The 13,174-nt window shown below is 39.5% G+C and overlaps 1 protein-coding gene across 1 annotated transcript in view; it reads left to right on the top strand.

Annotated features, from left to right (window-relative positions):
* Positions 1 to 13,174, top strand: part of LOC111874991 (Down syndrome cell adhesion molecule-like protein Dscam2) — a 203,409-nt gene that overhangs the window by 173,963 nt on the left and 16,272 nt on the right. The window contains 6 exon segments of the mRNA XM_033755675.1: positions 1,557 to 1,744; positions 1,747 to 1,936; positions 4,784 to 4,939; positions 7,034 to 7,177; positions 11,453 to 11,658; positions 12,269 to 12,458. Of these exon segments, the coding sequence (XP_033611566.1) occupies positions 1,557 to 1,744; positions 1,747 to 1,936; positions 4,784 to 4,939; positions 7,034 to 7,177; positions 11,453 to 11,658; positions 12,269 to 12,458 (1,074 nt within the window).

Raw genomic sequence — 13,174 nt, 5'->3', positions numbered from 1 at the left:
AGTCAGATGAATCCAGTCCACACCCTCCCATTATGTTTGTTTATAATCCATTTCAGTATTATACTCCACCCTATATCTGGTTCTTCCCAGTGGAAGAAGTTTTCCTATGAAAACTGTGTATTCACTTTTCTCCAGTGAATGCTCCCAGAGAATCTGCCTAAGTCCGAGACAGTTTGTAACATGATAGTTATTTATGGTGGGGAGTTTCTAGCCCCACGTCCAACCCCCAGGGGGGTGGACCACCAATTTTTGACTGCCTTCAACTGCTTAATAGTATACTCTCAGCTACCATCCCTATCTGGAGGCAGTTTCCTCCATCTCCAACTTGAAGTGCACCCATTCAACATGATGAAAAGTCTTTAAATTATGACACAATGTTGTATATTTTAACCCTTTTGCACCCCTGTCTGAAGTTGATCATTAACTGGAGCTTCATCCAGACTGTCATGTCTGACCCACTTGATAATATGCTGTAACAAAACAAAATGTTCCTGTCTCAGAAAACACTCTGAACAAATAGTTTTTACCTTTTTTGCTAGATAGTGCTTATATGATTCCATGAATACATGTAGATCATTTGTTGGTATTCTCTATGAAATACTGTGTTCTGCTAGCTTACTGCACAAAATGGCTGTGCTGGCATGCAAGCAGAGTTGCTGGGAGAAAGAGTGGTAACAATATTAGCGCATAGTCACACAGAACATAGCTGAACCAAATGAATATAAAGATCAGTGCTTTTTGGGATGTGCTGCTGTGCGATTTGACAGAAAGAGATACTGGAGGAATCTGGTTCATATATTTTTCATGAAAAATGAGAATACTGTCTTCTGGGTAGTAATTCTCTGTAGTTGAGCAGATATCCACTGAGGTTTCAGACGTACATCAGTGGATTTCTGCAAATTTACATGTTGCTGAAATCTGGAAGATCATGATGCTCATAGTTTTTGCTGTGAGATCTCAAATTCAACAAAATAAAAGAAAATTCAAGACAAAAAAATGCCTTATATTTCTGAGCACTCTTGCAGCTGCGTATGCTGGAAGATGACCACTGAAAATCTGAACAGAATCTGCCAGATAGACTTCATGTCACGTGAATGCAAATAATATGTTTGTTGCAGCGTGCATTGTTGCAAAGTTACTTGCTAGTGCAGATGCACTGGTGCCAGTCTGTTAATATTAGATTATTTAATTAAGTTACCATGTACATAATTACAGTAGCTGTCACATAACAACAAGAAGCTGAGCATTAGTACCTGAACACAGGGCGTTTCTAAATGGGCTGCTTATGTTAATTATTTGTGAGGTTACCCTCTTCTGGTATGTGGTGCTGTGTAGTTTGGCAGATGGCTGCCAACATTTCGAAGGAATGTGCTACCTTGTTCTTCATTCTACAACTCTTCTGTCTTGAAAATGTAGGCAGCACTTTGCTTCAAAATATCAGTAATGTTGCACTGGACTACACTGCATCACATGCCACAGGGCAGTAATCTTCATATTCCCTGCAGCAAGAACCTCAGATCTGACGTTCATTTTTTTTTTCTGGTTCGGTGTTACAGGTACTATTGCTCCAGCACGCGAGATCCCTGATCAAGGGGCCAATTCCCCAATCCGCATCTTCCTCTCAAATCTGAATCTTGTGGTCCCTGTAGCAGCAGCTGTTCTGGTGATAATCATAGCGGTTGTGGTGATCTGTGTGCTGCGTGGCAAGAATTCGCACCAGAAAGGTAAGCGGCATCGTATGTTGTAGGAACCATTGCACCGCCCGAGCAGGAACACACGTCTGTGAACCAGTACTTCCCATGGGTGCCGGAGTGGCTGGACCTCAACATTGTTGTTCCCATAGGGGCAACTGTAGTGGTCATTATAGTGGGCGTTGTTGTGATCTGTGTCGCCTTGTCACGACGGTCCCGGGGTCCTGAACAGACTCGTCTCAGAGGTAACGTGATTTCTGTTTAATGGTGTTAAAATATACATTAGCACGTCATGTAGAAACACATGCTTCACTACAAGTCCCATCACCTGACAAATTATGGTTACTGCATCTGTAAATGTGAATTTCTCTTGCTAATGTTATCGTGCTAGTTGCCTGAGCCGTAACAATTCTGGCTTGTATTCAAGAAGCTAAAATCTTGGCTATCCTTACTGAGATTTGTCAGCGGCCTCCGTAGTCTACAGGTAACGTTCCCACCTCATGACTCATAGTACGCGGGTTCAAATACCCGGTGGAGGTCGTCAAATTTTTAAGGGCGGAAAAATTCAGGGAACAAGTCCTCCGGGAGGGACTTTAAGCCATGGGTCCTGTGTCGTAGCTTTATGGCACATAAAAGAACATCGTATCTCCAAAGGAGGTCACTGAGCCAAATTACGGACGTTTCCCGCCCAACAGCAGTGTCTAATACCTCTGGTAGATGGGGGAAGCATTATAGATACTCTCAGCTAGTAGAGCCGGTCTCGCTGGCTGGGCGGGACTGATGGTAAACACCAGTACCGGTAGGATATAGAGACTGGTAGAAATCGTAGAGGGAAGCACAATGGACCAATACAGGTCTAAGTGCATGGGGAAACCCACCCTCTCCAATAACTAACTAAACTAACTACTGAGATTTGTCATGGTTTTTCTCAGTTCCTCCAAGAAAATGCTGGGATTTTGTCATGACCATTTCCTTCCATATCCTTTCCAGTTTATTTTTCACTCATCTTCCTGTCATTTCATGCTGTATATAATTATATACATATATACATAACTCATATTATAATATGAGTTATTGATAGCATTATTAAATAAACTAAACGAATGTCAACTTTCCATCTCATATGTTGCTATATTGCCTCTGCTGTCAAAGCAGCATGGTTAACTAGTTCAGTATCAATCAGTCATCAGTATATTTAACATGTATTGCTTTTAAGTTGGCTGATGTCTAAATAAAATTCCTACAGATGTCATTCATATGCAGAGAATTCTTAAGAAAGCTTGTAGAAGCTTGACAAAAATGATTTGTACGGTGACTGTTGATTGTTTATCACTTAATCCCACCCATTTCCAATTTCAATTAAGTAATTTCAAAATGAAGTTTTTCTGGAAACATGTCTAGCCCAACAGGTAAAATTCCAGTATGGGGCCCCTGCATTGAACATGTTAAAGTAATTGAACAGTACCTTTGTTATTCATTCTGTGCAGAAGTGCACGAAGTGAATGTGTGTAAGGCAAATGGCATTCTGACTGGTTGGTACGTCTATGAAACCCATCCGAGAACTCTATTGAAGTGTATTATTGACCATCTCCACTAAAAGCGGGGTGAATTTAATTTTGGTCCATATTGATCCATGATAATCACTAGCTTAAATCAGACTTAATAATTTTCTCGTAAGGGACACTTTGTACAAAGAGTAGTACATGACATGAAATCTCTCATTAAGATCTGCAGCTTCTATTTGAAATATTTTCTGGTGTGTTAAATATTTAATCTTAATCAGCTGTGCATTGCATTCTTGTGTGACAGAGCTGGAATAACCTACTCAATAAAGACGCTACATCTTGATGGCATACTGCTTAATTAAGCATGGAGACATTTATCTTGTTTTTAATTTGCTTAATGGGGGGTGGAGTCCAGCTGGATCCACTCAGCACGGTGGCCACTGATTGGCCTATTGTACCTGCCCTGGGTGATTATGATGATGGAGAATTTGGTGGAATGAAGATTGGCAGGGGAACCAAAGCACTCGGAGAAAACCCGCCCCAGTGCCACTTTCTCCACCACAAATCCCACTTGACCAGACCTGGGATTGAACCCGGACTGCCGCGGTGGGAAGCCAGCGACTAACTGCTTGAGCTATGGCATGGCCTTAAATGAGTGGCATGCTCAGAGAGATGTGTGCACTAATAAATATGTCTGGAGCATTTATGTTCAGTTGAAGTTCATTTTCCCTGGATGAATATACACAGGAAAGCCTGGCGTATCCCACCTTATTAATCTGTTTATGACACAGAAATATTGGATCAGAAGGCAGTCATTCCATTCATAGAGGGTGTATGTTAGTCCTGACCAGGCAGCACATTATGACATCCTTGGTTGTTAACCCCCCTGCATGTTGCATATTAAATCAACTCGGTACTTCCATTAAAAATTCCACAGCTGAAGAGATTGGCTTGCTGTTAATTGATATGAACAGCATTACTTTCAGTAGATAACATCAAATGTGAAATTACTGATGTTAGAGGAAGGAACAGGCTTTCAACAGGTCTATACCTGTTGTTATTTGAAGGTGATTTAAGGAAATAGTGTGCGTTTTTCTGTGAAACTGCATTTACCCCCAACAGGCATTGACGTTTTTGGTTCTGTGGTGGAGCTTTGTCTGTGGCCTTGCAATCTAAGGCATGAAACTGTCTTTGCTTGCTCGAACGCTGGGTTCGTGGGTTTGGAATCCCACTGAAGTCATGGATATCTGTATATGCATTTATTCTGTGTTTGTGTTGTCCTGTATGTGGGTAATGGCCTTGTGACAGGCTGATTACTCATCCAAGGAGACCTACCATCTGTGTTAAAAAGGTCATGACACTGAAGAAGAGTCCGAGGCCCAACAAAGGGCTGTAGAGCCATTAATGTATAAATGAATGAAATGGTGGAGCTTGGCAGTCTGATGGTTAAGAGCTTCTTCATCTTTGACCTGGCACTTGGCTTATTATGGTTTAGCTTTATTAATTAGTTATGTATTCTGTGTATCTGGGCGCACATAATCTGCAGGTGATAACCTCTAACACTTATCTTAATAATTTTCTTTCCAGATGATGTTGCATACAACCAGTCGGCTGGTGGGAATTCTACAATGGATAAGCGACGCCCAGACCTTCGTGATGAGCTCGGTTACATTGCACCTCCAAACCGAAAGCTGCCACCTGTGCCGGGCTCCAACTACAATACATGCGATCGCATCAAGAGAGGTACAGTTATAAGTAAGGATGTCTTGACATTCTACTTCGTGTGCATGGATCCCGGCATGTTCTGTTGCACACTTTTTTTTTTTTGGATGCTGAACTCCAAATTGTTAACAATAAGAAGTGCATGAGCTTTACATTCCGAAATATCTTTCACAACGCCAATAAATCTGATGCAAGACCATCAAATCTCCATATTTACATTCAGTATTGATGAAAACCTTGTTATGAGAGAACTGATGATCTTGAGGCACTGAATATGAAGATTGCTGTATCCTTGGGCATGATGCCATGTATTTTGGGAAACCTGAAACATTGTACTTTTTTAATAAAGTACGTTTTTCATGTTCCAAGAGACAGTAATCTTCAGAAACTTATGTTATGCAGTGGTTACTTCTGGTTGGTTGAGGGTGTTTTGAGAATATAGAGTTTGGGGAGAATATTTTGAACAAACAAAGATGAAATAATGGAAACGGTCAAGATTACAAATGAAGAGCTTTGTAAATTGTTTTATTCAGTTAATATCATTATGATTGTTGATTCAAAAGAGAAGATCCGAGCAAATGTGCATAAGTTATAATGCCTCTGCTTGTATTTAGGAGGTGCCTGGTTTTAACTTTGGCCTGGAGCCTTGGTTTTCACTGTCAGACAGGTTTGGTCTGTCAAATTTTCTTCTGTATTAGCTGCCGGTAGTCGGGAGCTCTGCCAGCCTTTCTGTTCATTGGCACACACGGTACGGTAATCAGTTCGTCAAGTATTTCATGTAAGTTTAGTGTCCAAAAATGGGGCATAAAGGGCAAGAGGTTTTCAAACAGAATTGAGTTTAATGAGATGTGAAAAAGCTTGCAAGAAAATTAAACTAAATTGAAGGAAGGATAGAGAAAATTATAGAACACAGTCTAGAGCTCTTTTTTGACTATGTTTTTCTTTTATGTTGCCCCCCCCCCCTATTTTGTTTCATAAGTATTCGTGAGTGTAGGTTTCAAAAATACTGAATAAATTACGTCTTTCTAAAAATTAGCCATCCAAAATTGAGATGCATCATACGATCTGCAAAACATGGCATATGTTGCCATAATCTGAAAGCTTACACATAACCTCAAAATTTTAGACCTTTTATCATGTTATGTTGAGATCATGGGGAAAGGTCCCATGGATGACAGCAGTCAAGGCTTCCCATTTTCTACCTGCTGTTGTATTACCCTCCATCTCCCACTAGCCCATGTTAACCAGCCTGAAGTTCCTGTCGTTACTGAAAGTTATTATCGGGTTATTACTGCCAACATTTGTGTGGACAGAATGGGTAGATGACTAGGGGTATATAGGGGGTGCACTGGAAGGGGAAATTTGCCAACTTGATTCATGAGAATTTTTTCTGTGGCTTCAGTATAGCAGCTTTGAACTCAAATATTACAACACTTGTGGTGTTATTCGCCCAAAAATCATCTAACAAGAAACTGATTACCATTCAAAGACCTGTTACCATCACAAATTTTGTGCTTTTCATTAAGTATAACCAATATTGCTGGTGCTTCATGTATTTGAATATGAGATTTGAGGTTATCACAGTGGTGACTATGAAGAGCACCATCTTCTGGGTTCTGACACTGTACAGCCTGGTATAAGCTTACTAATGTTTTGATGGATCATGACATCTCTATCTCATAGGGTTGAAGACTGATCCAGAAAACCAGCAAGCATCTTTCTCTGACATGTTGGTAAACTTCTATGAGGCTACATGCTGTCACATACCAGAAGACGGTCCTCTGTAGACTAGCACATGGTCCCTATTTAAATATTCTAGCAGTTTTCAAACTTCTGAAGTGCTTCACTTTGATATATAGGACTTTTTATCTCCATAAATATAGGTACATACAAGGGCAGTGAAATACTCCCTCACTTAATCTTTTGCAAAGTGCCCTGTGGTCACTCTTGCATGCAGAACCCTTGCTTGCTAAGATCACGCTGTCCCCTATTGGTGTGGACACCCCTGCTTGCTACCATGTTTACATATGATTTGCCTCTCCTTGGGGCAGGTTTCTTTTAGTTTGTGTTTTGTTTTTTGCTTGTTTATCCATTTGGCCATTTTGTCGGTGTTAGGTCATTCAGGCTCCTTCCGCAGTCATGCCACCTGGGACCCCCGTCACCCTCGCCACATGTACGAGGAACTGAGCCTTCATCCACCAGGCATTCGTCGCATTCCCGCCCACCCAGGCTCAGATGAGACAGTGTACCACAGAGCAGGTGAGACACTAGCTGCCTACTTTACATCCTTTTTTCTTTTCTGTCACTTCCTTAGGATCTTTTTACTTATTTTTATTTTGACATTTATTGTTTGTTTGTGTTTCACCCTCCTATTCTCTACCAACTGTCTGAAATAACACTAATCAGTGAGCTTAACAAAATAATAATGAACCCTCTGCAGGGTCGTCTTTGTTGTGGATTTGTTTTGTTTCTGTTTTAAGAGTACTGTGCAAAGTTTCAGTCCTTTGAAAGAAGAGTAGCAATTCCATTGAATTAGTGATGAAATTAAAAGCAAATAAATTTATGAAATCATGCTACGTTCAGTCTAGAATCTTTCATTTGCTTACAACCTGTCTGAAGACCTTTTCGTTTGATTTGTGTTGGTGTGAAATGTGGACTTCCACCCTAAAATTTTGTGTACTATTCATTCTCGGACATTTAATTGGACTATGTAAATGCTGTGTGTATATAAATAGAATTATGCTTACCTCTTACAAATTTACATGAAACATGCAGGAAATGTTCATAAAGGCATTTTATATTTGTGGATAGTTTAGACCATAGAAGTGATACCTTGGGCCAATAACCTATTTGTGGTATGAACCAGTAATCATTTTCCTTTCAATTGGTATTATGTAAGTCCATTTCAGGGTTTCAGGTCAAATTTTGTGTGTTTTATAATAATTCCAGGTTATGGCAAATAAAGTTTTGAACACTCCATCACCAAAATACTACCTTATAGCCTTTTTACACTTCTGGTAAAGTAAAATACTTTTGTTTACAGTTTTACATTATTTTCAGCCTTAATTCTGCACAGCAGAGAAAGATTTTTGTAAAGGCACAGGTTTTTTGTATCCTGTAGTCCTTAAATGTTCATGGCCTTTATCTGATATGTAATTTCGGGGTTTAGTACATCACATATTAAAGTGTTTCCATTTCAACATATCTTACAGTTGCCATCTTCAGGGTGAATGAGGAGAAAGGAGGTTACAGTCTAATATTATATCTGAAAGGTGAGGTTGGGGATGTGCCCACCAGATAACACCACACACCTCATTCACTCTGAAGATGGTGACTACAGTATGTGCCAAAATGTTGGAACTGCTTAAACATGTGACATGGCTAAATACCAGGAACAAAAATTATATATTTATTGTTTGTTTTTATTCGCCCTGTCGATCAATTACATTATAAAGGACATGTCACTCATATTATACAATTATTGAAATACAGTAATGATTATAAATACAACATATTCTATGTATTCACTTATCAGTAGCTGATATTGAAGAATTCTTTATTGAGACAGGCTGTGTAGTAATAGCAGCCTTTAATAAGTCCAGTTCCTTTTTAAAATTGGATATTATTACATATTTGTTTTATGTTAGCTTGTTGCTGCTGATGGTTTACTGTATATAAAGTTGTATATTATGTACATATTATTATTTCCATGGATCCCCATATTGCTGGAACACTAGCGGATCCAGAAATAGTCAATAAGAACAAGACAAGTCACCTTAATTACACAAATACAATAGATTACATAATTACAATACTTAATCCATCACAATTACATCAGTTTCTGATTACCGTCACAAAAGGTGTATAAAAGATTTAACGCCAACATAATTAGACAATTTGTAATAAAAGTTGGAATTTTAAAAACTCATCGACCGAGTAAAAGGTATTTGAGACCAACAATGATTTTACCTCCTTTTTAAAACTTCCAAAATTTTCTAAAATTGTTATTCTCTCTGGTAATTTATTATATAAATCTACTTGCCTTGTTTAACGCATTCTGAAAAAGGGCTGTCCTCCGTGCCTGGATATATAATTTATTTTTGCCTCTACTATTATACACGTACGTCTGGAAATTACATTCCAGATTATCTCTCAATTGTTTGATAAAACATTATCATGTATTGTATCATGTATTGTGTTGTTCTGATTAAATTTGCTGCACGGTTGAGAGAATCTCTTGAGGAGGTACATAAATTAGTGATACCAAGTTCTTCTTTCTTAACCTGTGATGTAAGAAAACTTCAGACTCTAAGCATGTTCATTGGACCACTGAGGTAAGTTACTGCAGTCTTCTGGCATGTTGTGCTTGAGTGTGTTTCCTCTTTCTGCATGCTTTAGACTGTAATTTATTCTTTTATAAAGTGATCTGTTAGCTTGATACAGCAGAAACAGACAAAATGTGCTTCATATGTATGTTTGGCAGGGTTGCACTTGCATGTGCACTTCTCACAACCAAAACAAAGACTTGAATTTGCTCTTAGCTTTCCAAGTTTATTCTTATTACAACTGCAGATCATATGATTCACTTGTGCCCCTTCAGTAGCTAAGAATCAGATGTAAATTTGTCACCTTTTTCTCTGTCAAGTTAAGGTAAAGCTTCCACTGTGCACAAGGTACACAGCCTGTGAAGGATATGCAAGTAATTCTCCAGGCATTCTAAACTTCAGAACTAGCTGGAGGTGAGTGGTTACCTTCACAGTCCAACCAATTCATATTCAGAGAAATAGGCTGCTGTACCAATTTGGATAGGATACTGTTTTAATAAAATGGTTCTGAATTACCCAGGATTCATGTGATTGTAAGCACACAGTCATATATCATTTCAGTCTGTATTTGGAATGAAAAAAGTATCGACAATTTTTCAGTAATAAAATTTTGTAAATTTTTATAATTTATTTCTAGTAGTGTTTGTGATTCCTGCCTCACACTTTTGTATTTTCAAGTGAAGCAATAACTGTACTGAATCTGATCAGATGATAGGGTGATTGAGGATTAAAGCACTGGACTTGCATATGAAAAATCTTGAGTTTGATACCTGACAGATCCATTACAAATTTTTCTAGATGCTTTCATCTTAGTATACCTCAAATTTGGGGAATACCAGGCATGTGTTATGATTCAGAACCCATGTTAAGCTATCAGTTTACTGCATTATCTTATTGCTGTGAATTATGGTAACCACAACAGAAAGGGACTCCTTTGTCATTGTTACAGAGCACAGAGGCCAGGACTGAAGGCTTGGCTCTGAATCACAATGTTCCTCTTACCATCTTTATATATGTATACTACAGATTCATGGTCTGTTTCTGTACGCATTCATGAAGGATTCTTTATGAAAACAGTTGACATGCTGTAATATTTAATAGTGTGTTGTGGTACCACAATAACCTTTCCTGCGGGCCAAAACGTGTAGTGAAACAAGGAATTCACCAGGAAGTGATGAAAATGTTGTATAGACGGCTTCTGTAAATTAAATTGTATATTAAAGTAAAAAGTAAGTAAAGCTATCCCTGTAACAGGCTGCGGAGGCCCACAGGGTTGTGAGATGTCGAGGCTCCCACATTTTCTAAACAATCAGCTCATAGATGGAGGTGAGGTCAGCTCTACACGCCGGCCGCCCTTTACCCCCCAAGAATATTCCTGGTACTCATTTCTGTTAGAGGCTGAGTCGACCCTAGGGCCATAGTGCACCTGGAAGGATTAGGTCAATCGAAAAAATCCAATGACCTCATCGGAACTTGAACCTGCAACCTTCTGCCTTGTAGCATTAGTGCCTCAACCAACTATGCTACTGTGTGCCCCCCTAAATTAAAAAGTATATTGTATGCCAAAAATAAGCAGATGCTACAATTCAAAAAAATCATTCAGCAAGGCCATTCGTTAAGTCTGGAGAGCTCTGATGTATCTGCAGCTCTCATTGACTTACCTTTTTAGGAAAATTTAAAACAGCAGCAGGGTAACCACAAGAGCTCTCCTAATAATAATGGATCAGTCATTACTGCCTGGTATACAAAAAATTTTTGTGGTGACTATGAGTGTTAAGGTGGAGTCATTCCTGTGCTTGATTAACCACTATGCAATGGTGTGTGGGGAGTGAAGGTGTAGCTCCACACAGTCGTAACTTCAATGCTAGGTGAAAGTAATTTGTCGGCTTTATCTCCAGGTGAAGAACCCCTGATACTCATCAGATTAGAGCCTTAGTGGGAATTAAACCCCCTCAATCCTTAGTCATTCAGCCTGTAGCTTAGTCACCATACCAGCTGAGCTATCCTGGCCAGTGAATATTAAGAGAAAAATTAAATTCTACAAACTGTAGTCCTTCCAAATCATCAGCAAATGCTTTCTGTAGCTGATGCCAAGTTTGTAAGCATTTTCTTTCCTGAAAGGTAAATGCCTTTGTTTTCATTTCTCATGTTATTACCCTGAGTTACAAGCCACATCTGCCCCTTGACATTTTACTGTCTGCCTTTCCAGGTATGGAAGATGAGATCTGTCCATATGCCACCTTCCATCTGCTAGGATTCCGTGAAGAAATGGATCCTAACAAGGCAATGCAGTTCCAGACATTTCCACACCAAAATGGACATGAACGCACACACAGTGGCACCATAGGCCCAATGGGTCCCGGTGGGGTGGCTGGAAATGGGCATATCCATCAGCGTAGTGGGTCCCAGTCCATGGTGAGTTCTATTGTTATGGTCCAGCATGAGGTACATGTCACAGGTAAGTATCACTCAACTATGAAATGAATTACTGAAACTAGAGATAGTAGCATTATTCGCTTGTAAATGAACCCCCCTTTTCCCCCTGTCTCACAGTGTACCTGGCTTTGGAAGTGTTTTAACAACTTGTGGCCTCCTAGATGAATTGGTTAGGACATGTAATATATATGGGGGGGGAAGTGCATATAAAGGTTTGGTAGAAAAGCCAGAGCGACCACAGGGAAGACCTAATTGTAAATGGAAGGGCCATATTAACATGCATTGGAAGGAGGTAGGATGGGAGAGCGTGGACTTGATTCATCTGGCTTAGGATAGGGACCAGTGGCAGGCTGTTGTGAATACAGGAAGGGACTGTTGTTTTTCCATAAAATGCACCCATTTCTGAATTACTTCTCTCACTGCCCCATGTTTAAGCTAAAGCATAGTGTTTTGCTTAATGGATGTGCGAACTGAAATTTTAAGTACTGTTTAGGTAAAATTTGTGCCTCAAAAGGTTCAAGACTGAAATGAATAACTGTCAGTACATTGGCTTGTTGCCAGTAATATCAGTGACATGTGGTGTGTACAGCCTCGAGCCAACGGACGTTACTCACGAGTAGCCAACCAGAATGGTGCTGCCAACTTTGCACCTGGACCAGAGTATGATGATCCCGCCAACTGTGCTCCCGAAGAAGATCAATATGGTAGCCAGTATGGCCAGTACGGTGCTCCTTATGATCACTACGGCAGTCGAGGTTCTGTCAGCCGACGTAGTGTAGGTACGTAGTTGAAATGTTTATAATTCACATTCAAAAAGTATCCTGCGGTTTTTTTTTTAACTTGGAATTGTTAAGAGGAAGTAGTTATTTCATCTGCTAATCTTCAGGTAGGAGACATTTGTGTGTTTTTTTTCTAGTCCCAGCGCCTTTTCTGTCTCTGCATCCGCTGCTGCAAGGGTGTTCATGTAACAGCAGAAAATGGTGGATATTTTGAAATGCAAGATTGTGTTTTATGGTTTTTATTTTCTCATGTATGAGAAAGTGTTGGAGATCACGGAGAAAGCTCAGGCTTAAGATTTTGATGGGTTTATTCATTTTCACCACTTTTTGAATAAAAAAAATAAATTGGTTTTTTGAATGTTGTCAGTCCATGTCTGTATGTGTCTCCCTGGGGCCAAAATGGTGGGAAGAATTTTTATTAATTTTGGTATGAAGGAGTTTGTCTGGTATGGGTCAGTGCCTGATGCATAGTAATTAAAATGAGTGCAGCTTGCTATGCAGTTAGAACTGTAAGAGGTCTCATGTCACAGGAAACCCTAAGGATGATCTACTTTGCCTATGTGCATACTATCATGGAATATGGGATAATTTTCTGGGGTAGCTCAGCAACTAGTATAAATGTTTTCAGAATGCAAAAGCGGATCATTAGAACTATTATGAATGTAAGAACTAGAGACTCATGTAGGGAACTATTCAAAAACCTAAAAATATTACCA

The sequence above is a fragment of the Cryptotermes secundus genome, unplaced genomic scaffold (genome assembly GCF_002891405.2).
Source record: "Cryptotermes secundus unplaced genomic scaffold, Csec_1.0 scaffold868, whole genome shotgun sequence".
Taxonomy (NCBI): domain Eukaryota; kingdom Metazoa; phylum Arthropoda; class Insecta; order Blattodea; family Kalotermitidae; genus Cryptotermes; species Cryptotermes secundus.
This window is presented reverse-complemented; position numbering and strand designations above follow the sequence as displayed.